The sequence below is a fragment of the Pan paniscus genome, chromosome 15, assembly GCF_029289425.2.
Source record: "Pan paniscus chromosome 15, NHGRI_mPanPan1-v2.0_pri, whole genome shotgun sequence".
In the NCBI taxonomy this organism is placed as follows: Eukaryota; Metazoa; Chordata; class Mammalia; order Primates; family Hominidae; genus Pan; species Pan paniscus.
In genome coordinates, this window is record NC_073264.2 from 62199212 (window position 1) to 62226902 (window position 27691).

General features: G+C 40.1%; 1 protein-coding gene across 1 annotated transcript in view; it reads left to right on the forward strand.

The window, feature by feature from the left end:
* The window catches only part of SLC38A6 (solute carrier family 38 member 6), a 96672-nt gene extending 81288 nt beyond the window's left edge, over positions 1-15384 (forward strand). The window contains exons 16-17 of the mRNA XM_063596083.1: positions 10468-10585; positions 15205-15384. Of these exons, the coding sequence (XP_063452153.1) occupies positions 10468-10585; positions 15205-15362 (276 nt within the window). The 3' untranslated portion in view covers positions 15363-15384. The remainder of the gene's footprint in view (positions 1-10467; positions 10586-15204) is intronic.
* Positions 15385-27691: the final 12307 nt, after the last annotated feature.

A 27691-nucleotide genomic window follows, 5' to 3' on the forward strand; every position in this document is an offset into this window, starting at 1 on the left:
ATTGCTACCCTGCTTAATTTCCTCCAAGGGCTTTCCATCTCACTTAGAACGAAATCCATGCCATGGCCTACAAGGCTCAATTTTGTCTGTACCTACTTATTTCTCTGATGTCAGTCTATCTTTCATTCTCCAGCCACACTGGCCTTTCTGCCCCTTGAACACACCAAGCTTGTTCCCTCACACTTACTGTTTTCCCTAGTTAGAGCATAATTGTCAAAGACCTTTGCAAGCCTGGCTTCTTATTTAAGCCTCGGGTCAACTGTCACCCCCTCAGAGAGGTCTGCCCTACCTGTCTTATGGTCATGACCGTCTTATGGCCCCCAACACATGGTAGTGCTTTTAACTTTACCCTGTTATACAGGTCACTGCTGGAAATCTTGTTTATGTGTTGCCTGTGTCCACTAGACTGAAAGTTTCATAAGAACTGGGACATAACTGTCTTATTTATAACCAAGTCCTCAGAGCTTAGGACAGTGCCTGGTACTTTGGAGTGGCTTAATATTTGTTGAATGGATGCATAAAGGAATCTAACAGACTGTGTCCTTCTACTCTTTACCTCTAATCTGTCACAATGTCAGTTCTTTGAAATGCCTCCTAGATTTGCTTTTATGCTGACCCAGCCTCCTGCCAGACTCCTATCTAAATCTCAGCCTTCATCTCTTTGTGCCTGAAGTATTGCAGTGATTATCAATTCAGGCTGTTCTTTGGCATCACTTGGGGAACTTTGCAAAAATTAACACATGCAGGTTCCACGCCAACCAATTAAATCCAAATCTCTGAGGGTTACGACCCAGGCATCGATATACTTCTTAGAGCTTCCCAGATGACTCCAATGCACAACTACTGGATTACCATATCTACCTGCTAGCAGATGTATGTCTTCCAGCCCATTTTGCCTGTTACTGTTCTCTGGTCTCCTTGGAATCCTGCTTTCATAGTATTACTCTCTTGCTCAAGAACCTATAATGGCTCACTACTACCCCCATTAATCCCAGATAATGGCTCGCTGCTACCCCCATTAATCCCAGATAATGGCTCGCTACTACCCCCATTAATCCCAGATTCCCTTGCCTCATCCACTAAGCTATATTTGAGCCCTTTCTTACGTATGTTCTACAATACCCTTAAACTGTTTTTTCTGTCTAGCACTTGATTTGCCTTTTATTGCCCTCTTCTATATTGTTACTCCTCTCCCTACTCCCACTTCCAGGTACATACCCAGAATGTGACTTATTTTCCACCTATCCAAATGCTTCTCATTCTTCAACACCCAGCTCAAATCCCACTTCTGTAAACACTTTATTCTCCACTCCAGTCTACCCCTTATTATCTATGATTATTTTGGTATACCATTAGTACCTTGTAAGATTTTTCCTATTTTTTTCATAAACTACTTTTGTAATTTTGTATTCAGTTTTTGAGTGGGTAATATGCACATGGTACGGATTTTAAATTTACAAAAATACCCTCCCATCCAAATGTATCCCCAGCATCCAGTTTTCCTCCTTGGAAGCAACCACTTTTACAACTTTCTGTGTTCTTCCCAGTATATTCTATGCCTCTCTTAGAGAGAGAGAGAGAGAGAGAATACACAAACACAAGGAGAATACACGGATATACACCCGCAAATGTTGGCATACAACATGAAATTCTTTGCCCCTTTGACTTCTCTTTACTTAACATTATGACTTTTTTTAGTTGTGCTAAAACAAAAAATAAACAACACCTAACATGAAATCTGCCCTCTTAACAAACTTGTAAGTGTACGATATAGTGTTGTTAATTATATGCACATTGTATAGTAGATACCTAAAACTTTTTCATCCGGCATGACTAAAACTCTGTGCCTAATTGAACAGCAACTCCCTATTTCCCTGTTCCTGCAGTCCCTGGCAACTGCCATTTTACTTTTTGCTTCTGTGAGTTTGACTGCTTTCGCCATCTTGTACCAAGGAATCATGTAGTATTTTGTCCTTTTGTGACTGGCTTGTTTCACTTAGCATATTGTCCTCAAGTATTATGCATATTGCAGCACATGGAAGAATTTTCTTCATTCTTTAAGGCTGAATAATATTCCATTGTATGTGTATACCACAATTTCTTTATCCATGAATCTGCCAATAGACATTTAGGTTGTTTTCACCTCTTGGCTATTGTGGATAATGCAGCAACAAACATGGGAGTGCAAATATCTCTTCCAAGATTCTGTTTTCAATCATTTTGTTTAAATATCCAGAAGTGAGATTGCTGTATCATACGGTAGTTCTATTTTAAATTTTTTGAAGAATCTCTATACTGGTTTCCTTAATGGCTGCACTATTTTATGTTTCTATCAACAGTTCACGAGGGTTCCAATTTCTCCATATCCTTGCCAGCATTTGTTTTTTGTTATTTTGATAATGATCATCCTAACAGTTGTGAGGCACTATCTCATTGTGGTTTTGTTTTGCATTTCCGTGATAAGTAGTGATGTTGAGCATCTTCATATAATGGCTGGTCGTTTGTATGTCTTTGGGGAAATTTCTTTCATGTCCTTTGCCCATTTTAAAATTTAATTTTTTTGTTACTGAGTTGTTGTAGTTCCTTCTATATTTTGTATATTAACCCCTTATCAGATATGCGGTTTGCAAATATTTTCTCTCTCCTTAAGATTTTTATTCTGTTGATTATTTCTTTTGCTGTGCAGAATCTCTTCTGTTGGATGTTGTCCCACTTGTCTATTTTTGATTTAGCATTATGTTTTGGAGATTATTTTGTATCAGTATACACAAAACTCCCTAAATATTTTAACAGCTGCATAGTATTCTGTTAATGCATAGACCATAATTTAATTAGCTAGTTTCCTATCAATGCATATTGAGGGATTTTTTATTTTCAAATGTTGCAATTTTATATTATGCTTCAAATGTTATCTTTGTATACATATGTCATTTAGCACATATATTAATATATCTGTAGTATATATTTCTATCCATTTAACTGGAATTCTGGGTCAAAGGGCATGTGCATTTTTAATTTTGGTAGGTATTACTACATTGACCTTCATTAAAGATTTTATTGGCTGGGCACAGTGGCTCATGCCTGTAATCACAGTACTTTGGGAGGCTGAGGTGAGTGGCTCACTCGAGCCCAGAAATTCAAGACCAGCCTGGGCAACATGGCAAATCCCTCTCTCTACAAAAAATACAAAAATTAGCCAGGTGTGATGGTGTGTGGCCATAGTCCGAGCTACTTGTGAGGCTGAGGTGGGAGGATTACATGATCCCAGGGAGGTTGAGGCTGCAGTGAGTTGTGATTGCTCTACTGCACTGTAGCCTGGGTGACAGAGTAAAATCCTGTCTCAAAAAAAAAAAAGGAAAAAAAAAGATATACTGATTTATATTCACAACAACTATGTAGGAATTACCCTTTCAATTTTGTGTTGTTATTTAGCTTTTCACATTTAAATACTTTACCTCTCTGACTCAGTTGTAATTAACCCAAAGACAGGAACTATGACATTACATATTAGCATCTCTCACAGTAGTTGGTGCTCAGTAAATATTTGTTAAATCTTGTGTATTTAGGGAGTTTTCCCATGAGTGGCGTTTCTGATGAGTCCCATGTGAGAATTGTTCCCTTTGCATGTTTGCTGTTTCCAGGAAAGGGTGTGATTGTGTGTGATATTCTTAGGCGAGATGCTTAGTCTATTTTGTGTTGCTGGAGCCTGGGAAATCCAATATCAAGGTACCAGCACGTTTGGTGTCTGGTGAGGGCCTTGTCTCCACTCCCAAGATGGCCTTTGAATGTTCCACCCTCTGGAGGGGAGGAATACTGTTCCTCAAATGACAGATAAGCGAAAAGAGAAAGCCCACTTCCAAAGGCACTTTTATTTTATTTTATTTTTATTATTTTTATTTTTAATTTTTGTGAGTACATAGTAGGTGTATATATTTATGGAGTACATGACATGTTTCGATACAGACATGCAATGTGAAACAGTCACACCATGGAGAATGGGGTATCCATCCCCTCAAGCATTTATCCTTTGTGTTACAAACAATCCAATTATACTCTTAGTTATTTTTAAATGTGCGATTAAGTAATTATTGACTATAGTCATCCTGTTATGCTATCAAATAGTAGGTCTTACTCATATTTTCTATTTTTTTGTGCTCATTTACCATTTTCACCCCGCCCCTACTACCCCACAACCCTTGTCAGCCTCTGGTAACCATCCTTCTGCTCTGTATGTCCATGAATTCAACTGTTTTGATTTTTAGATCCCACAAATAAGTGAGAACATTTGATGTTTGTCTTTCTGTGTCTGGTTTATTTCACTTAACATAATGGTCTCCAGTTCCATCCATGTTGTTGCAAATGAAAAGATCTCATTCTTTTTATGGCTGAATAGCACTCCATTGTGTATATGTTCCACATTTTCTTTATTCATTCATCTGTTGATGGACACTTAGGTTACTTCCAAATCTTGGCTATTATGAACAGTACTGCAACAAACATGGGAGTGCAGATAGCTCTTCAGTATACCTATTTCCTTTCTTTTGGGTATACACTCAGCAGTGGGATTGCTGGACCATATGGTAGCTCTATTTTTAGTTTTTTGAGGAACCTCCAAACTGTTCTCTACAGTGGTTGTACTAATTTACATTCCCCCCAACAGTGCATAAAGGTCCCCTTTCCCCTTTTCTCCACATCCTCTCCGGCATTTATTATTATCTGTATTTTTTATAAAAGCCATTTTTATTGGGGTGAGATGATATGGCAATTTTGATTTGCATTTCTCTGATGATCAGTGATGTTGAGCACCTTTTCATATGTCTGTTAGCCATTTGTTTGTCCTCTTTTTGAGAAATGTCTATTCAAATATTTTGCCCATTTTTTGATTGGATTATTATAGTTTTTCCAATGGAGTTGTTTGAGTTCCTCATATATTCTGATTCTTAATCCCACTTCAGATGGGTAGTTTGCAGATATTTTCTTCTGAAAGCACTTTTATTATGATATTAAACCTACCGAGGAAGGTGGAGCCCTCATGGCCTAATCACCTCTTAAAGGCTCCATCTCCCAATACCATTACATTGGCAATTAAATTTCAATGTGAGTTTTGGGGGGAACAAACATGTAACCCATAGCAGACACTATTCATTTATATTGTTCTTCCAGGATCCTGTATTATCATTAACTCAGAAAGGCCAACTAATCCTTGGATCTATTATCAAATTTGGTTTGTTTGAATAATTAAGTATAAATTAGCTAAATGGAAAGGCTCTCCTCTGTAAGTTCTTTACCATCTTTTTATGATGAAAAATTTTAAACATGAATGCAAGTTGAAATAATATGCCCATATACCTACCACTGAAACTTAGCATTTGGTCATATTTATTTTGTGACTCACATATAAATTATATTTATATGTAAATATACGGTTAACTTTAGAATAACATGGGTTTTCTAACTGTGTGGGTCCACTTATATGGGGATTTTTTTCTGCCTGTGCCACCCCGAGAAGGCAAGACCAACCCCTCCCCTGCCTTCTTCTCAGTCTCCTCAACATGAAGACGGTGAGAATGAAGACCTTTATGATGATCCACTTTCACTTAATGGTAAATATGTTTTCTCTTTCTTATGATTTTCTTAATGACATTTTTGTTTCTCTAGCTTACTTTATTGTAAGAAAACAGTATATAATACAAATAACATACAAAATGTGTGTTAATCAACTGTTATTGGTAGGACTTACAGTCAACAGTAGGCTATTAGCAGTTAAGTTTTGGTGGGAGAGTCAAAAATTGTACACAGATTTTCAACTGTGTGGTGGGTGGGCACCTCTGACCCCCACATTGTTCAAAAGTCAACTGTAAATATATTTATATTTGCTGAATAATTAGCAAAGTAAGTTACTGACATTCCATGAAGCAGTAAGTAAAGTTGAAAATTATTTTTTGTAAAAGTCACCATCTACCTTAGCTCAGGCTACTATAACAAAATACCATAGATTGGATGGCTTAACAGAAATTTATTTCTCTTAGCTCTGGAAGCTGGGAAGTCCAAGAACATGGTGCTGGCTAGAATTATTTTGGTCCTGGTGAGGGCCTCTTCCTGGCTTGCAAATGGCTGCCTTCTTGTGTCCTTACATGGTGGAGAAAGAGTGATCTCTGTTCCTCTTCCTATAAAGCCACTAATCCCATTATGAGGGTCTCACCCTCATCACTTAATCTAACCCTGATTATCTCCCAAAGACCCCATCTTGAAATACTTGTGGGTTAGGGCCTCAATATGAATTGAGGGGTTGGAGGAGACACAATTATGTCCACCGAACTTTCTGTGAACAAGCCTATTATTCCCTCCCTCCCTCCCTCCCTTCCTTCCTTCCTTCCTTCTCTTACTTTTCTTTCTTTCTTCTCTTTCTTTCTTCTTTCACAAATGTTGTCCCTTTCTCCAAAAGGATAAGAAGCTGCTTGATGCAGCTGTCACCAGAACTTCTCTTAGTAAGGGAAATATCCTTAATGTCTTTTTTTTTTTGGTGGTGGTGGGGAATATCTTGATAAGTCATTTAGGTATGAACGGTGAAATCTTATACAGTGGCACAGCAATGTGAGTGTACTAAATGCCTGCGAATTGTATACTTTAAAGAGGGTCATTTTATGTTATGTGAATTTCACCTCAATCAAAAAAAATGTGACCCTATGAAAGTGGTTGGCAAGAGGAGAGGAAGTGAGAGAGATAGCTAAACCACTCTGCATAAAAGAGAAAATGTGAATTTGGGAACTGGAGAAAAGCAAAGGGAAAGAGGCAGAGAGTGCTAACCCAGTGGTGGGAGTCTAGAGGAAAAGTGGCTGACGGGCATTTTAAGAACAGAAGCGTTTAATATTCAGTTTTAATTTGCCTGTCTCTGTCTCCTGAAACTAATAAAGTCAGTAGACACAAAAATACCTTGTGTGAACAGAATTGTGCATGTAAACCCTTCTTTAGACCCACATGGGACAGAACACATACAGCCTTATGCTATCCAGGTGATCCAGAAATCTCAAAAAGTGAAATTCAAAGGCAGAGATGGCCAAGAAAAAATGTAAGCCACTTGCTTCCTCCCAGAGTCCGTAGGCACATCAGGAGGGTTGTGGGACGATCCTCATATGAGGGATGTGATTGAACCAACTTTTCCTAACTCTCAAAGTGTATTGAACTTTCCTTGACATCTCATTGGCAATATATTGTCATTTCATTGCGTTAAGGGCTCATTATTTACTAGTCATCAATTGTACTTGTAGGGGAATGCCTCTTTTTAAAGACAAGAGACCAGACCTCCACAGAGGTAGATCTTGGAGGTTGGAGCAGTTCTAGAATTTCTAACATTTCCCCTTACGGTCATCTTGCTAGGTTCTCTGTAACAAAGCCTGGTAGTTCAGAAATCAGGCTCCAAGAACGTGCCATAGATCAACCTGTTTGTGTGTGTGTGTGTGTGTGTGTGTGTGTGTGTGTGTGTGTATGTATTTGGGATCAGAGCCACTCAACTTCCTTTTTTATTTGAAATGGAGTTTCGCTTTTTTTGCCCAGACTGGAGTGCAATGCTGTGATCTTGGCTCACCGTAACCTCCACCTCCCAGGTTCAAGCAATTCTCCTGCCTCAGCCTCCCGAGTAGCTGGGATTACAGGCATGAGCCACCACACCCAGCTAATTTTGTATTTTTAGTAGAGACGAGGTTTCTCCATGTTCATCAGGCTGGTCTTGAACTCCTGACCTCAGGTGATCTGCCCGTCTTGGCCTCTCAAAGTGCTGGGATTGCAGGCATGAGCCACCGCACCCGGCCTTCAACTCAGCTTCTACTTAGATGGTGGCAGTAGGAATCAGAGGGAGTGGGGCCCCTAGGGAAGGGCACTCCCATGGAAAAAGAGTAGAAACAAATTTTATAATTCCCTGGTTTTCTTACTCAGTTCTCCAACCTGCTAAAATCTGAGAAAGTTTCATATTTTAAATGAATGGAAGATCATTAGTCTCATAAAATAATATGACACTACTGAGCTGGCACTTCTGTGTATAGACCAGGTTCTATGCCAAGCACATTCTCATATAATCTGAGGTAAACACAGTTATATTCCCCATTTAATAGATTAGAAATTAAAGTTTAGAGAGACTGTAAGGTTAAATGACTTGTTCAAGGTTATTTGAACAAGTTATCCTTAAGATGCCATCCTAAGAATAGAAACTGAAGTTTGACTATAAAGGCTATGTGCTTAATTACCATGTAAATAAAGTGTATCCAACTGTTGGAGTTTTTTTCTACAAAAAGGTTCTGCTCGTAGCAGATACATAGTCAATATTGACTGTGTTGAAGGCTGCTTTATTCATTTAAAATGTGGCACCTAAATCTGTTCTGTTACATCAGCCAGACAGTATTTTGGCCGGCCTTGTGTCCTCTTGAGTCATGGTTCATTGCCACAGCACTGTTGTTTCTCCTTTGTTAAGTATTTCAGAGGAAATTCTGGACAAAGGAAAGGTATATGGGTCTTCAAGTAGAGCAGGGATGTGTTCCAGTAGTTGTCAACTAGACTGAGAAAACTTGGATGTCTTATGAAACAATGTCAGAAATCCATTTCTGTGTTCTGTGACTTTCTACAAACACAATTTTTAAAAATCCAAATATAGCTTAGACCATCAGTAGTCTAATTCAGTGTTTCCCAGATTTGAGATTTCTTTTGGAACTTTAGAACATCAAAATGAATCTTGGGACATTGATAAGATTGCAGGCTTTTTATTTTATAAATTGATTAAGGATATTAAACTTCCCACCTTCAATATAAAAAATTAAGGAAGGTTATAATAACCTTTGTGAAAAACTTGCTACATAGTTATTTATCTCATCAAAGACCAGTGAAAACTTTCTCATAGACCAACACTTGGAAACTACCAGTCTAAATAACCAGTCTATATTCAAAAATTCAGTAAAGATTTCTTCACTTCTAATGCTCATTGACTTCAGTTATCTTATAGGTGGAAAGAAGTAGATACAAAAACAGATCTTGATTACAAAATTCATTGATGACTTAGTTGACTCTCTCCCCAGTCATTACTAATCCTAACCTTTGGGAGCGAAAAATATCTAAATAAGTTCTGGTTTACAAATTTGCAAAATTTTTGTCAACACTTCAGAATTCAGAAAAAAACACAGGGCGTTTTTACTATATAACTTCCTAAGTTTATATGATATATCAAAAGTCAGTAAGGATTATACCATAATAATATTTACATTTCACAGGGAAGCAAAATACTTGGAGCCTCTCCTTGTCTTTGTCTAAAGATTTGTCATTCATTTGCATTCAAATAAATTCTTTGCTTTCATTCATCCAGAATGGTTCTCAATTTATTAGCTCATGAGACTACATAAATAGACTTGCATTCATACATTTTAATTTTAGTGTAAAATGGCTTTCCTCAATTTTTTTTTCTACTCAACTCTCCCAAAAGATGTCTAATCACTCCCACACTCAGTTACTTAAACATTTCATAATGTTGTTACTTCTATAGTAAAACAAAAAGTAATTTGCTTTTAATAAATCAGAGAGCCCTGCTGTAGCAATCTAGAACTTTATTCTGGCGAGAGCAAATTCTCGAATTATATTTCCAGCCTCATTTGTGAATAGATGATTTTCCCTGTCACAAAGCATTGTTAGGTAGGTACAGTATTTTTCTTTAGTTGGTAAACTACTGGAACTTACAATCCAATGGAGGTGACCTCTATACAATACCTGGGTTGGTAATACCCTGAAGCGCAGGGTGTGGCTATTGCATGTGCCACATGCACATGAGGCCATCTGTGCGTGCTTGTTGAAAGAATGACATATCTTGGTGAGTAATATGAACATTAAAAGCTCTGCTGGATAAGCTCATAGAGGTGGGGTTCACTGCCTTCTGGGTGAGTGGGGAAGACTTTGTGAAGAAAGCAGCAACTGAAGTAAAATTGAAGGATAACCAAAGTAGAAATGAGAATGAAAGGAAGATACTTCTGTTTGGAAAGAAAATACTAACAATATGTACAGGAAAATACAAGGTATACTTTGGAGATGACAAGTAAAAATTTTGCCAGGAGCACAGATGTAATAGCAATTTGAGAAGTAAAGCTGAAGGGTAGGATCCTGATGTAGAGAATGCTGGACCCAGGCTGAACTTGGACTTTACATCAAGTAGAAGTGGTAGAGAAAGATTAATTGCCTCTCTGCATTGGACTAGTGCCATCGTTGTCTTCCAAAAGCTAAAAAGAAGCACTTTAGGCCTTCAGGGGCTAGTTATCTAAAAACCACACTTGATTTGTTCTTAAGTCTCAGCTCCTGGGCATATGAGGAACTTTTTCTGGAGTTTTGGAAAATTCCTCATGCCCTCAGATCCTATTAAGACCTCTGGCATATTTTTTTTAAATTATTTAATTTATTTATTTTTATTTTTTATTTTATTTATTTATTTTTTTGAGACAGGGTCTCATTCTGTCGCACAGGTTGGCATGCAGTGGTGTGATCTCAGCTCACTGCAACCTCTGCCTCCCGGACTCAAGCAATCCTCCCACCTCAGCCTCCAGAGTAGCTGGGACTACAGGTATGCGCCACCATATTTTTGTACTTTTTGTAGAGACAGGGTTTCACCATGTTGCCCAGGCTAGTCTCGAACTCCTGAGCTCAAGCAATCCGCCCACTTTGGCCTCCCAAAATTCTGGGATTACAGGCATGAGCCACCGAGCCAGGTCAAGACCTCTGGCATCTTAAGAGATTTCCTATGAGTTCCTGCCTCCAAACTTTTTTTTTTTTTTTTTTTTTTGAGACAGAGTCTCGCTCTGTCGCCCAGGCTGGAGTGCAGTGGCGGGTATTGGCTTACTGCAACCTCTGCCTCCCGGGTTCAAGCGATTCTCCTGCCTCCACCTCCTGAGTAGCTGGGATTACAGGCACACACCACTACGCCTAGCTAATTTTTGTATTTTTATTAGAGACAGGGTTTCACCATGTTGGTCAGGCTGGTCTCGAACTTCTGACCTCTGGTGATCTACCCACCTCAGCCTCCCAGAGTGCTGGGATTACAGGTGTGAGCCACTGTGCCCGGCCTCCTGCCTCCAAACTTTTGCACAAACCATTCATGTTGTTTTTCTCTTTCCCCTCCAAAGCGTTTCTTCTCCCTCAAAACCTATTTCCACACTCAACCTCCTCTAGAAGGACTTACCTGACTATGACTTAATGTAACTGCTCCATTACTCAGGAAACCTATGCTCAACATCTTGATGCTACATTTAATTTCTCTAAATGATAAAATATACAAATTCTTGTATATTTGTATGTCTAACCACCCTGCGACAGCCTTTAGGAAAGGTTCCACATCTGCCAACTCCTTTGTATCCTCCATCCAGAACCTGCCTCCCATCCCTACTTTACCCACCCACCTTAGAGACTTCATGGTACAGTGCAGTATACTTGGTGAGTGTTGATGGTTTAAGAGTGTGCCCTGAACAACAAAGGATTTCTTTGAGGCTGAAATCCTTTGGGATCCATGGAATGGGAGTTTCACCTCTCTTTGGCTTCTGCTCCTTTCCCCAGCATGTGTAGAGCTTCTAGAACAGTCCCCAGCAAGAGAGGATCACTTGGTACACCTCTTTCTTATCCTCACTGTCTCCAGTCTCTGCTGTAGGCCTGCTAGTGATGATCAGGATACAGGTTTTAACATGGCCAAGCTGTTAATAACCTGAGATTGGGCACCATGAACAATAAGCATTAAAAGGCAATAACAATAACAACAACATAACCTGTTAATTTTATGCAGGCTTAATTTTTTAAAGAACTATTTCTTCCTAACTCGCTTTTACTCTTCTTCATCTACTTTCTCATACCTATGACTAACAATGATAAGGACACCCACCCACTATACACACCTAATTCCATCCCTCCAAATTTGATTTCGTGTTCTCCAGAGCTGGCGTGTTATGTGACCTATTGTGGGGAGAGGCTTCGCTGAGGGACTCTGTGATGCCAAACGGACAAAGGCACACTTTTTTCTCCAGGTCCCAGCCTGGTGAAAATCATAGCACCTGAGAATTTGGAGCTGACTCTCTCCTTTGGAAATTGTGCCTTCCAAAAATATATCTTACACTGCCTGTACCTGCATGCAATAGGTTTTGGTTCTTACCAACTGCAGCTTCAGTCTGAACTTGAGTTCTACCCTCATGGATGCAAATCAAAACAGCTCAGAATCAAGTCTGGGAAGCAAGTCGAAGTGGTTTGATTTGCATGGGGAGCTTTTGTCTCTGCATGAAGGCAGCCAAATTCCCTAGGCTCCCCAGCCCTCCGGAAATACGCTTTACAGGACCCGGGGGCCCAGGCCCAGTCGGGTGGGTGTGATTTGAATGTTCTCTGCTACAGCTGCTGCACTGGGCCCTGGTCACTGCTGTTGGTTTCGCTCCATTTTACTGCCTCAGAATCCCCCTGTGCATGTTAGTGGTTAATACAGCAGCCAGGAGACGCCAGACAGCTCTCGGCACCTGGTTCAAATTTAAGGCTCATTTACACATGATGTCACACACGCATTGTCAGCGCGAGGGAGGTCAGGATGGTTCATTTTGGGAAGGTTCACATTGTTGAGTCTTTACAACACTCACTGCTATTAATGCCTTAACCATCTGACTTGGATTTCGGTTTTCTGGCATGAGGTAATCCCAGGCACTAGATTTATATGCTGAATGGGAAGCCAGCAATGGTGGCTAATCATGCTGGTTTGCAGATCTGCACCTCTGGAGCCTTGGGATGGAATTAGAGGGCCACATGGCAAGTAGCAAATCATAGGGGTTTTGAGCAGGAGAGGAATTAGCCAGACCTGGAAGCAGGGGCCATAGATGGGGTGTTGTCTGAGCCAGGAAGTTTGATTGAAGAATGGAAACCAAGGTAAATTGGACAAGGATCTGGGCCCAGAGACCACAGGAATTATTCTAGTTTGACCAGTGCTTTGGGTCATTGCTTGACCCGTCCTTTTGCTCATCACTCATAGAAATCCCAGACCCATCTTCCCAGGTCCAGCGTAAGTCTTTCATGTTCCATGAAGCCTTTCCTGACCACCCATCCCACAGCAGGGGCTGAGGTGGATAGATCACCAGAGGTCAGAAGTTCGAGACCAGCCTGACCAACATGGTGAAACCCCGTCTCTAATAAAAATACAAAAATTAGCTAGGCGTAGTGGTGTGTGCCGGTAATCCCAGCTACTCAGGAGGTGGAGGCAGGAGAATCGCTTGAACCCGGGAGGCAGAGGTTGCAGTAAGCCAATACCAGCCACTGCACTCCAGCCTGGGCGACAGAGCGAGACTCTGTCTCAAAAAAAAATTTCTCTCCTGAATCCCTAAGTACTTTTGTTACTGAGTACTTAATTTGTGCGACTAGCTCATTTTACCCTCACAATTCCAAAGGGAAGGCTTTATTATTTCTCTTTTACAGATGACAAGACAGGTTCAGAGAGGTTAAATAATGTATCTGGCGTCAAACTTTTAAAAGTCAGGATGGAATCCTGATTCCAAGCTTAGGTTCTGAACCACTGGGGTAGGCTGTGTAGTACTACATTTTCTGTGGAACGTGGTATCGGTAACATGGGAGAGACAGGCTGTGCCTCAGGAAGATGCCACATGGGAGTGCACAGCAGTGCTGTAGTGCCTCGTGTTTATGTGTAGTCCCAGGTGCCTGGCTGTAAATAACTGCAGGGCAGTGACCATCACCTCTGCTTTTCTGCATCCCCACATTTCCTAACACAGTGTCCCCCAAAGTGTGCATCAATGGATGGATGAATATTAGCACCCCCGCACCACCCTCACCTAAAACATACTGAAAAGTTTGAGATCTTTGGATAACCACCCCTATCCCCTGCTGTTGTCTTCTGTCATACGGCTGAAACCGTAAAACTGGTCTGCCTGTCACAGCTCCAGTGAGCCTACTTACTCACCGGAAATTCAGAGAATGTCTTTAATCCTGTTGACTGCTTTGATTTTGTTTTTTAACTTGTACCAAGACCTGTTGCCATGATGGGTCTCTGCAAATGGGCTTTCTTGTTCCATGAGTCTCTGTTTTAGTCAAGTGAAGGGCACACTCCTTTTCATTGGCCACCTCTTACTTTTCCTCCAAGAGGAGTACTCACTCCCAGAACCCTTTGCTGGGCTCTCATGCCGAGCTTAGGTGCCCCTTCAGTGTGCTTCTGCAGCACTCATTACCCTGTAGTAGCATTGTAGTTTAATTCCTGTTTGCTTGACTGAAGCAGAGACTCACCTGCAGATGCCTGTAGGTGCCTTCCACGTTGCTCAGATGAACAGTAGAGAAGGGTCAGGCCTGCCTTAGGTTTCTACCCCTCTCCTCAAGGCCCTTTCTAGTCACCATGCCACATCCTGCTCATGACTGCAGGGATCATGCCTCTGGGCCTCTGTCCATGCAGCTGCCTCTGCCTGCACTCCAGGACAGGGGCCTTCTCTGCTGTCCACTGGAGCCCTGTGGAAGGGACTCCTGACCCTAGCCGTAGGGAAGTCATCTCTAAAGGCTGTTTTATTACAATGTTTCCTCAGAATGACCCTATAGACACAGTGTTTTCTCAGTGTCCTCTCACCTTTGAACATATCCAGGAATAATTGAAAAAACCAGGCAATCAAATGTGCCTCTCATAAATCACCATCACTTCAGAGCAGAACTTAAGAGTTTGGTTTGCAAGCCACACCAAATAGTTTGAGCTTGGCCCTCTACCATTTCCTCCTGCTCTGAGCCCAGAGGTTCACCTAGTGGACTGTAGCAATGGATTCCCTTGCCCCTGGCTTCCTGTTGGGTTCAGCCAGAGAGCAGCACCAGTGGGAGCCTACAGAGGGAGGAAAGTGAGGTCAAGGTGTCTGCTGCCTCCTCCCTGCCTGCCAGGCCACTGTGGGTAGACTACACCTCAGGTGGCCCTCCCCATGTGTAGCCATGCTTGCCAGGTTCTGGGTTCTGGAAACCTCCACCTCCTCTTGCCCCTTCAGTCATAGGGTGGTAGCCCCCCTCATTGCTATTAGCTGTTATGCACTCAATTGTGTTCCAACCCCAAATTCATAGGTTGAGGCCCCAATCCCCAGGACCTCAGAATGCAACTGTATTTGGAGATAGGGTCTTTAAAGAAGTAATTAAATTAAAATGAGGCCATTAAGCCCTAATTCAATGTGACTGGTGTTCTTGTAAGAAAAGGAAGAGATACCATGGAGATGTGCACCCAGAGGAAAGGCCACGTAAGGACACAGCAAGAAGGCAACTGTTTACAAGCCAAGGGAAGAGGCCTCAGGAGAACCAAACCTGTCCACACCTTGATCTTGCACTTCCCAACCTCCAGAACTGTGAGCAAATAAATGATGTTGTTTAAACCACCCAGTTTGTGGTATTTTGTTGTGGCGGTTCTAGCAAAATAATACAGCGGTACTTACTATTCCATGGGGATTTCCCTAAATGTTGCTTATTACAGTGTGTAAGTCCTTCTGGTAAGCTTTCCTTTTTGGAAGTCATCTGTTTCTTCTTGGGACCCTGATGGATATCCAGGCTTAGATGCCAACAGGAGGTTTTAGTGACAAAGGCAAGAAAATCTGTCACTGGAAGTGGCTCCCTGCTACCGGTGTCCCTCCCTATCATGTGAACCCACCTGGGTACCCTAGTGCTACTCCAGGGTATTTCCTTTTCTTAGAAGGTGAGTGACTTTGGACTGATCATTCCCTGTGAGCTTCAGTTTTCCTCTTCGTAAAGCATAGGTAACAAAAGCTGCCTTTTTGGGGTCTTTTGAGGCAACATGTTGGATGCAGATATGAATGGACTGCGATAACCCAGTAAGGGAACAAGGTTGCTCTTCTATAGCAATATTTGTAAACAATTTCATTGATACATACGCACAAAGCATTGAAATCTTTGAAGGCAAGAAAATGGTGATGTTTACTAGGGAAGGCAGCTCTGAGTCTAGCATGGGGGAGACTGTGCGATTTGCCCAGCAACTTTCTATGCCCTCCTCCCAAGTCCAGGAAACCTTGAAAACCACAGTGCAGCAGAGACAGAGACCCGTGTACCAACCTATTCTCAGTCAGGTTTTCATTAGCTCTTCATAAACAACCAGTCAATCAATTTCAACTTTTACTTCACACTCTCCTGCTGTAGAGACCTCATACATACAACCGGTGAATGGAGCATCTCTTTCCCTTCTTCCTTTTTGTTTGGGAATGAAGTCAAATCTGGAGGCCAGAGCAGCTCAGACACCTAAATAGGTACACAGTGTGCAGTAAGATGAGATTCTGTTTCTGGCTCCTCATTCCTATTTCCAATAAATGAAGCTTCTCAACCATGTTATTTTCACCTGCCCAAGCTAAAACACAATCTTCACTGTCCCCATAGCTCCAAAGAGGGAGATCCTGACATAACGTGGGGATGCTGCTAGAGTCTTTGCCCTCTCTGCAAGCTAGACTCGCTACTGGCCCTTCCCAGAGTGGGCCAAGAGACCAGGCTTATTCCTCAGTTGGACATCTGGCCTTTCACAAAATAGAGTTCTCCCCTGGGAGGATGATGTCTCCAGGGCAATAGGAACACTTTTTTGTTAGCTTATTACTATCTCTATCCAATTCTACACCACAAGGCATTCTTGTGGGTGTGAAAAGCTATTGAGGAATGAAATGGCCCTGTGGGCTAGACAGGTGAAAAGAGAATAAAATCTCAGCATGTGAAGGTCTAGGAACAGTGTCACTTCAACTTTTAAAAAAAAGCCAGACAAACTGCAAGTTTACTACTTTTTTTGGACCCTCGAAGAGCTGAGGTCACAGGGCAGCCAATTAGCCTAAAAATCTAAGGACTGGAGGAGGCCTATGAAGAAGCATGGGACACAAGCCCTTGCTTACCTGGAGCAGATGTAGCCAATAGAAGAACTCAGCAGGAGTAGGTAAAGAATTGGTGGCGAATGAGTGAGGACTGGTGAGAGTATGGAGCCCCTGGGTAATGCATATGTAGAGGGAGTTTGCACCTTCTTGGAGACTTTTCTCCATGGACTCCACCAGGCACTGTATCCCACCAGAAAAGACTGGCCAAAGTCCTGAGAAAGAATCCCTCAGTGCAGGTATGGGAGAAAGGGAAAATAGCCACTGCAAAGGGGCATGAACCCCACCCTTTCTCCTTTCTAGAAAAAAAGCCTTAATCTACAGGAGAAAGGGAAAAATACTGTTTCCTTTAGACTACTGGCAAAACTTAGGGAAGAACAAAACAAAATACCTCTCTGTCCCAAGGAAGGGGCAGGAATACAGAAACAAGAACTAAGAATGTATTGCCAATAAATATACTTGAGAAGAAATGTTAAAGAAGTTCTTCAGGTAGGAGAAATGTGAAACAAGATAGAAATGCGTAACTAAAGACATAAATATATGAAGAGCACTGGAAATTGATTAAATGAAGGTAAACTAAGATACATGTAAAATGTTTAAATGATCCTAAAAGATAAATGACTGTCAAGAGTAAACATAGTAGCAATGTATTATGTGTGTATAGGATAGGTAAAAGTAAAATGTATTGTAACAATGATATAAAGGTTGGGAGGGAGGAATTGAGAAGAAATTATTTTAAGATCCTTACATTATGAATGAAGCAGTATATTATTTGAAGGTAGACTCTGATCAATTAAAGATGTATTGTGTAAATGCTAGGACAACAACTAAAAAATTTCTAAAGTATAAATCAAATAATGGAGATAAAATGCAATCATAAAAAAGTTCATAAGAGTAGAAGTCAATGAAATTGAAAAACAGAAAAACAATAAAGTCAATAAAACCAAAACCTATTTCTTATAAAATATCAATAAAATTGATAAGCCTTTAGCCAGACTGACAAAAAATAGAGGAGATACAAATTACCAATATCAGGAATGAAAGAGGGAAATTACTACAGATCCCATAGACAATAACAAGATAATAAGGGAATGCTATAAACAACTCTATGACCATACATCGGACAACACAGATGAATGAATTAATTTCTTAAAAGATACAAATGATCAAAACTCACCCCAGAAGAAATATACAATTTTAATAGTGATATATATTAAAGAAATTGAATTGTACTTATAAGCCTCTGAAATATTCAACAGTTAACAAACAAGAATAGGTCTAGATATTTCAATGGAAAATTCTACCAAACATTTAAAGAGGAACTATCACTATATACGATATATTCTAGAAAATAAAAGAGAGGGTAACATCTCAATTCATTTTATGAAGCCAGAATTACCCTGATATCAAGGCAGATAAAGACAGTTTCGAAACCTATAGACCAGTATCTCTCATTAGCATTGATGCAGAAATACTCAACAAAATATTAGAAATTATGAAAAGAAGAATACAACATGAACAAATGGGTTATGCTGGGAAAGCAAGTTTGATTTTTTAAAATTAATTTTTAAATAATAAAATAATTATTCCATTATATTAACAGCCTAAAGAAGAAAAGGGGCATGATTATATTAATTTATGCAGAAAAGGCATTTGACAAAAGTCAGCATTCATTCATGATAGTTATTCTCAGCAAAATAGGAATTGGAAATTTCCTCAAGCTGATAAAGGGCATCTAAAAAAATGAAAACAAAAAACAACCCTACAGCTAATATTATACCTAATGCTGAAAGACTGAATGTTTTCTCCTAATATTAGGAGACAAGAATATCCTCTCATACCACTCCTATTCAACATTTTACTGAAAGGCCTAGCCAGTGCAATAAGGCAATAAAAAGAAATACAGAACATACAGATTGGAAATGCAGAAAATGAAATAGTCCCTACTCACTGACAATAGGATTACGTAAAAAAAAAAAAAATCCCAAACCATCACCAAAAAACCCGACCTAATTAATATGTGAATTCTTAATCATGACATGTTATGAATGTCCAGTTTTGCGTGTGTGTGTGTTTGTGTGTGTGTTTGTGTGTTTGTGTGTGTGTTTGTGTATTTGTGTGTGTATTTATGGAGTTATCATTCTTGCTTTCTGACTATCCAGCATTCAAACATTATCAGTATTGGAGGAGAATCTCAAAATATATGTCTTTACCAGCAAGCTAAAGGGACCAGATAGATATTTCTTCTCTCTATTTCATGGGAGGTATAACTATATGACTGAGTCTTGACCGATCAGGTGCTCCCATGCTGGGCTCAAATTTCAAGGAAGTAATGAAATTATACAGGTGGCTGTTGGAGATTTCTCATGAGGACAGCTGAATCAGGAGTCCCTCAATGCAGAGGTTTGTGTCCGGGGATGGTGGGATTTTGTTTATAACACTACCAGGCTGGACCATGATATGAGCTGGCTATGTTCTTGGTTGCCTCACCACCCTTTGTTCCTGCCCTGTTGCCGAGCCTAGTTCACCAGCCTTATTGTTGAGTCTATAAGCTACCTTCTAATAAGGCTATTTTCTACCTGATATCCAGAGTTTATTCCTTCTGTTGTTATCAACAATGTGTGTGTGTGTGTGTGCGCGCGCGCACGCATGTGTGTGTGTATGTATTAAAAAATGGGAATGGGATTATACTGCTTATATTGTCCTGTTACTTTATTACTTAAACATATATACTGTCAACATTTTTCCATGTCCATGATGTTGCTCTATTTAATCATTTTAATTATTGCCTGGCCTTAACTTATAGGGATTTATTGTAATCTGTTTAACCAATCTCCCATGACTGAACATTTAGGTTGCTTCTAACATTTATTTATAATAAACAACACTGCTATGCATATCTATACATATAAATCTTTTGGATTTTGACTAATTATTTCCTTAAAGTTCTAGATGTAGAATTGCTATATCAAAGGGTAGGTACGTTTTTCAGGTTTTTGATTCATACTGCCAAATTTCTTAACCTCTCCCTCAAAAAACTTGTGACAATTTATACTACCATCAGTCATATGCCTTTATGACAATGTTGATTTCCAGGCATACTACCAACTTAGATTATTATCTTTGTGAAATTTTTGAGTTATTACTTATGTTCAGTGACTTTGCAAATATTTGTTAGCTGTTTGTAATTTTTGCTTTGTGAGTGACTGCTATTGTCTTTTGTTCATAATTCTTTTGAGGGAAAGGAACATACTTTTCTATTTAATTTATAAGAGCTCATAATTATATATATATATATATATATATATATATATATATATATATATATGGTTTCTTTTTTTGAGACGGAGTCTCTGTCTGTCACCCAGGCTGGAATGCAGTGGCATGATCTCAGCTCATTGTAACCTCCACCTCCCAGGTTCAAATGATTCTCCTTTTATATTAAGGCATCTATGTGTCTAACATCTGTGGATCTATACATCATATATATTAAGGTATAATGGCTATGTATATTGCTATTTTCCCCCAATTTTTATTTGTGTTTTTGCTTTGTTTATTCTATTCTGAATTTTTTCCCCATTTGTATATAGTCTATTAAACAATGCTTTATAGTTTCTGTATTTGGTTGATACTTCAAAATAACTTTCCCATCCCAAAATGGTAACAGTATTTACATTTTTTACTGGTACTCTTATGTGTTTTTTTTTAATAAAATAATCATATAGAACTAATTTTGTTTTAAGGTACAAGGTACTAGCTAACATTTTCTTCAAAGTTACTAAATTCTTAAGTATGTTTGAATTTGTGAACTCTGTATTTCTGAACTTTTCTTAATGTCTCCTTAATCTATGCTAGGGCTAAATTATTCAATTAATTAAACAATTTCAAGATTTCAGAAGTTTTAATATTTAACGAGAAGTCTTCAGCCTTGGGGTAGAATGTTGTTGCTTGTTACTTAGTGCTGGGGAGTCAGGGGTGTGCTTGATCCTAGTACACTCTCAGGCTTTGGCAGGCCCTGTATGCCTGGATCTTAGGAGTAAGGCTTTCTCAGAAATCCTGCCCCTCCTCCTCCTCCTGTGGCAGCTGAACCCTGCCTTGTGTCTTGTGCAGGAGAGAATGTCTGGATCTGGGGCTCAGGACTGTTTCTTGCCCCTTCCCCAGGGATCAAGGGTGTTTTGGCTTTCCCCTCCCCCAAGCTGCAGTGGGTCTTCACCTGTGCCCTGACTGCAACAGGCTGTACTGTCCCTCCCCAGTGGCTTAGGTGGGAGGAGGGTGTGGCTGTAGCCTTATGCCTTTCCTTCAGCAATGTTGCCCCTCTTTCCTGGGCCTGCACTGTGCAGGGAGGCTTCTTTGCTCTCCCACCCTGCCTTCAGTCCTTTCTCAATCAGTAGGTGGAAGGGAGTGGAGAAGAGCCTGCAAGTGGACACGAATTCCTCTTGTGTCTGCAGCCCCCAGGGGTGCTACACTCATGCTAGTCCGCTTCTGGCCTTCAGTAATTTGTTAAAAGCTTTAGATGAATTCTTTTTATATTTTTGTATGGCACCCAGTGTCTCTTCCCATACTCAGCCACAAACCCTTGTTTATGTCCCATCTCTTCTTGGGGACGCAGCCTTTCCTTAGATTTCAGGCTTTTGGGTTCCATGTGATCTCAGCTTTCTGGTGGACTCAAGAAAAGGTATGGTTTTTTGGTCATCTGACTTTATTGTTGTTGTTAGGGTGGGAGAGACACTATTTTAAGCTTTCTTTATAGTAAGCAGGAGGGGAACTCCTGTGTTTTCATAGCTAATCAAGCATGGACCCTGCCCTTATTCTCTTTTTAAAAATTTTCTTGGCTATTCTCACATACCTGTTCTCTTAAATATACTTTAGAATCATTTGCTCAAGTACCTCAAACCCAAACACCTCCAAAAGAATTCCTTTTGGATTGACATGGTATCAAAATATGTAAAGTGACTTCAGTCCCAGATGTTGTTGAAACTTCATTCCCAAGATCTGAATAGAGCAGTCAGAGCGGGTTGTGATTGAAAGACCACCTCCAAGGCCAGCCTGCCTCTAAATCCCACCTGTTTTGTTTTGGTGTCTTGAAATTCCAGCATTAGAGTGCAGAAAAATAGTTCTAGGACCTTAGAGGATGAAAATGTATGCAGTTTGTGTTGGAAGGACCAGCATAATAACTAATGTGCAACCATCACTCCACTTACAAATTAAGGTCACAGATCTAGACCAAGTACTGTGTGAATTAAGTGAGTCAGTGAGTGAGTGAGTATGGAGAGGGACTCTGTTAAGAACAGGGGAGCTAGAGGGGAAATGACTGGATCTGGAACTGAGAGCACCCGAGTAGCTGAGAATGCGGACTCTAAATCTTCTGGGGACAAGAGGAGAGGAGCAAAAGCCCCACAACCACCTCTGTGGTTGTCACACTTCAATCTGGCAGCTAGAGAAAAGCCCAAACCAGGCCAGATAAGGCTCCCCTCAAGGACTATCTAGATTGTGTGCTAGAGGCAAAAAAGGGGAAAACCCTCCAAGAGGATCCAGCAGTGATCACAGCTATTGATTTGTACTCCCACGGCCCTTGCGGCCATGCATCTCTTAAAATCAAATGAAACAACCATCGACAATTTCAGTAAGAATTTTCCAGTGGGAGAAATAAAGGAAAAAAATTCTGAGAAAACAAAACAAAACCCTTCTTGATGTTTTCCACAGACTGCTTTAGAAAAAGAAAGACTGATGCAATCCAATCAAGGACAGTGATCCTTGGTTGACCCAGGACATTTCACAGACCCAGAATGCAGAAGGCACAGACGCCCACAAGCAGGCCTCAGTTTTGACTTCTTAAATGCAACCATTTTTTGTAAATTAATATTGAATTTTCAACCAACTCCAGCACCTCATTAAGGAGGGGCCTGTTCTTTGCCAAACTCTTCCAAGGGAACCTGCTGGGTTTGAGTGTAGGTGTCAGCAAACATTTCCCAGTATGTTCTAATGGGGAAATATTTATTTTGTAACACTACTTCCTAACCGAAAATACAATTATGTGACATGTTTTATATGACCAAGGGGATTTGGGCTAAGATTTTGTATCCATAATGTACCCTAATATTGAGAAATATCATTTTTAAAGTATTCTCTTTGCCATTGACAGGGGGCTCCATTCTGGAAAAATAGCACTTCATGGGAATTTCCCTTTAGCCCTGAGAAAAAATAGTTTGGGAACACATAACAGTATATTTGGTTTGGGATGTTAAATCCTGCAGGGTCTCTGAAAGAGGCAAATGGGTGAGAGAAAGAATTAGTTACTGCAAGTTTATTTCATAATGGCCTATAAAAAATATACGTGTTCCATTTCTAAAGCTGCTATGCCCTTACTATAGCTATAGCTATTTTTTAAAACAAGAAAGACTTTCCACAAGTCATTTTCTACTTTGGGTGGGATAACATTTAGAGCAAGGTATAAAGGACCTTTGCCAGAGTAATTACCATTTAAGGCAAAGGTCTCCAAGATTTTACTTGGAGCTGAAGATCTTGGCGCAGCCCTGGCTCTGTGGAACACCACACACATCCAGTGACCGTGGGAAAGCTGGCTCCCTGCTGGGTAGTGCTGCAGCATTAGTACAAGTCTCATGCTCTGAAGGGTGAAATGTGATGATCTGCTAAGTGAAGGCTCTGTCAGGAGAAGCCAGAGGAATGGTAACAGCTCACCAAACCAAAATCCATGAAGTCCCAGCCCTTTTTCATCGTCACCATTTTTGCATATAGAACATGTCCCTATGGGGACATCCAGGGAGTGGGTGCCAGGACTCAGTGTGCCCAGCCCAAGGCCAAAGAGAGTTTATTAGCAGAAGGATCAGTTACATGATTTGGAACCACAGGAGAGAGAGATGTGTGATGGCTGAAAGCAGAACTTGGGCTAATGTTTATAAGAGAGACCAGCCAAGAAGCCTATGCATTAATTAGTGTTCTGCTGGTTGTTCTGTTAGGAGGCATCATTCATCACTTAAAATAAGACCTTTTATTTATTTATTTATTATACTTTAAGTTCTAGGGTACATGTGCACAATGTGCAGGTTTGTTACATATGTATACATGTGCCATGTTGGTGTGCTGCACCCATTAACTCATCATTTACATTAGGTATATCTCCTAATGCTATCCCTCCCACCACCCCCCACCCAAAGACAGGCCCCAGTGTGTGCTGTTCCCCATCCTGTGTCCAAGTGTTGTCATTGTTCACCTCTCACCTATGAGTGAGAACATGCGGTGTTTGGTTTTCTGTCCTTGCAATAGTTTGCTCAGAATGATGGTTTACAGCTTCATCCATGCCCCTACAAAGGACATGAACTCATCCTTTTTTATGGCTGCATAGTATTCCATGGTGTATATGTGCCACATTTTCTTAATCCAGTATATCACTGATGGACATTTCGGTTGGTTCCAAGTCTTTGCTATTGTGAATAGTGCCTCAATAAACATATGTGTGCACGTGTCTTTATATCAGCATGATTTATATTCCTTTGGGTATATACCCAGTAATGGGATGGCTGGGTCAAATGGTATTTCTAGTTCTAGATCCTTGAGGAATTGCCACACTGCCTTCCACAATGGTTGAACTAGTTTACAGTCCCACCAACAGTGTAAAAGTGTTCCTATTTCTCCACATCCTCTCCAGCACCTGTTGTTTCCTGACTTTTTAATGATCGCCATTCTAACTGGTGTGAGATGGTATCTCATTGTGGTTTTGATTTGCATTTCTCTGATGGCCAGTGATGATGAGCATTTTTTCATGTCTGTTGGCTGCATAAATGTCTTCTTTTGAGAAGTGTCTGTTCATATCCTTTGCCCACTTTTTGATGGGGTTGTTTGATTTTTTCTTGTAAATTTGTTTAAGTTCTTTGTAGATTCTGGATATTAGCCCTTTGTCAGATGGGTAGATTGTAAAAATTTTCTCCCATTCTGTAGGTTGCCTGTTCACTCTGATGGTAGTTTCTTTTGCTGTGCAGAAGCTCTTTAGTTTAATTAGTTTAGTTAAAAGCCATTTGTCAATTTTGGCTTTTGTTGCCATTGCTTTTGGTGTTTTAGTCATGAAGTCCTTGCCCATGCCTATGTCCTGAATGGTATTGCCTAGGTTTTCTTCTATGGTTTTTATGGTTTTAGGTCTAACATTTAAGTCTTTAATCCATCTTGAATTAATTTTAGTATAAGGTGTAAGGAAGGGATCCAGTTTCAGCTTTCTACATGTGGCTAGCCAGTTTTCCTAGCACCATTTATTAAATAGGGTATCCTTTCCCCATTTCTTGTTTTTGTCAGGTTTGTCAAAGATCAGATGGTTGTAGATGTGTGGTATTATTTCTGAGGGCTCTGTTCTGTTCCATTCATCTATATCTGTTTTGGTACCAGTAATGTGCTGTTTTGGTTACTATAGCCTTGTAGTATAGTTTGAAGTCAGGTAGTGTGATGCCTCCAGCTTTGTTCTTTTGGCTTAGGATTGTCTTGGCAATGTGGGCTCTTTTTTGGTTCCATATGAACCTTAAAGTAGTTTTTTCCAATTCTGTGAAGAAAGTCATTGGTAGCTTGATGGGGATGGCATTGAATCTATAAATTACCTTGGGCAGTATGGCCATTTTCACGATATTGATTCTTCCTACCCATGAGCATGGAATGTTCTTCCATTTGTTTGTGTCCTCTTTTATTTCGTTGAGCAGTGGTTGTAGTTCTCCTTGAAGAGGTCCTTCACATCCCTTGTAAGTTGGATTCCTAGGTATTTTATTCTCTTTGAAGCAATTGTGAATGGGAGTTCACTCATGATTTGGCTCTCTGTCTGTTTTTGGTGTATAAGAATGCTTGTGATTTTTGCACATTGATTTTGTATCCTGAGACTTTGCTGAAGTCGCTTATCAGTTTAAGGAGGTTTTGGGCTGAGACGATGAGGTTTTCTAAATATACAATCATGTCATCTGCAAACAGAGACTATTTGACTTCCTCTTTTCCTAACTGAATACCCTTTATTTCTTGTCTTGCCTGATTGCCCTGGCCAGAACTTCCAACACTATGTTGAATAAGAGTGGTGATAGAGGGCATCCCTGTCTTTTGCCAGTTTTCAAAGAGAATGCTTCCAGTTTTTGCCCATTCAGTATGATATTGACTGTGGGTTTGTCATAAATAGCTCTTATTATTTTGAGATACATCCCATCAATACCTAGTTTATTGAGAGTTTTTAGCATGAAGCGGTGTTGAATTTTGTCGGAAGCCTTTTCTGCATCTATTGAGATAATCATGTGGTTTTTGTCTTTGGTTCTGTTTATTTGATGGATTATGATTATTGATTTGTATATGTTGAACCAGCCTTGCATCTCAGGGATGAAGCCCACTTGATCATGGTGGATAAGCTTTTTGATGTGCTGCTGGATTTGGTTTGCCAGTATTTTATTGAGGATGTTTACATTGATGTTTATCAGGGATATTGGTCTAAAATTCTCTTTTGTTGTTGTGTCTCTGCCAGGCTTTGTTATCAGGATGATGCTAGCCTCATAAAATGAGTTAGGGAGGATTCCCTCTTTTTCTATTGATTGGAATAGTTTCAGAAGGAATGGTACCAGCTCCTCCTTGTACCTCTGGTAGAATTTGGCTGTGAATGCATCTGGTCCTGGACTTTTTTTGGTTGGTAGGCTCTTAATTATTACCTCAATTTCAGAGCCTGTTATTGATCTATTCAGGGATCCAACTTCTTCCTGGTTTAGTGTTGGGAGGGTGTATGTGTCGAGGAATTTATCCATTTCTTCTAGATTTTCTAGTTTATTTGTGTAGAGGTGTTTGTAGTATTCTCTGATGGTAGTTTGTGTTTCTGTGGGATCGGTGGTGATATCCCCTTTATCAATTTTTATTGCATCTATTTGATTCTTCTCTCTTCTTTATTAGTCTTGCTAGCGGTCTATCAATTTTGTTGATCTTTTCAAAAAACCAGCTCCTGGATTCATTGATTTGTTGAAGGGTTTTTTGTGTCTCTGTCTCCTTCAGTTCTGCTCTGATCTTAGTTATTTCTTGCCTTCGGCTAGCTTTTGAATGTGTTTGCTCTTGCTTTTCTAGCTCTTTTAATTGTGATATTAGGGTGTCAATTTTAGATCTTTCCTGCTTTCTCTTGTGGACATTTAGTGCTATAAATTTCCCTCTACACACTGCTTTGAATGTGTCCCAGAGATTCTGTTATGTTGTGTCTTTGTTCTCATTGGTTTCAAAGAACATCTCTATTTCTGCCTCCATTTCATTATGTACCCAGTAGTCATTCAGGAGCAGGTTGTTCAGTTTCCATGTATTTGAGGGGTTTTGAATGAGTTTCTTAATCCTGAGTTCTAGTTTGATTGCACTGTGGTCTGAAAGACAGTTTGTTATAATTTCTGTTCTTCTTCTACATTTGCTGAAGAATACGTTACTTCCAACTATGTGGTCAATCCTGGAATAAGTGCACTGTGGTGCTGAGAAGAATGTATATTCTGTTGATTTGGGGTGGAGAGTTCTGTAGATGTCTATTAGGTCCACTTGGTGCAGAGCTGAGTTCAATACCTGGATATCCTTGTTAACTTTCTGTCTCGTGGATCTGTCTAATGTTGACAGTGGGATGTTAAAGTCTCCCATTATTATTGTGTGGGAGTCTAAGTCTCTTTGTAGGTCTGTAAGGACTTGCTTTATGCATCTGGGTGCTCCTGTATGGTGCATATATATTTAGGATAGTTAGCTCGTCTTGTTGAATTGATCCCTTTACCATTATGTAATGGCCTTCTTTGTCTCTTTTGATCTTTGTTGGTTTAAAGTCTGTTTTATCAGAGACTAGGATTCCAACC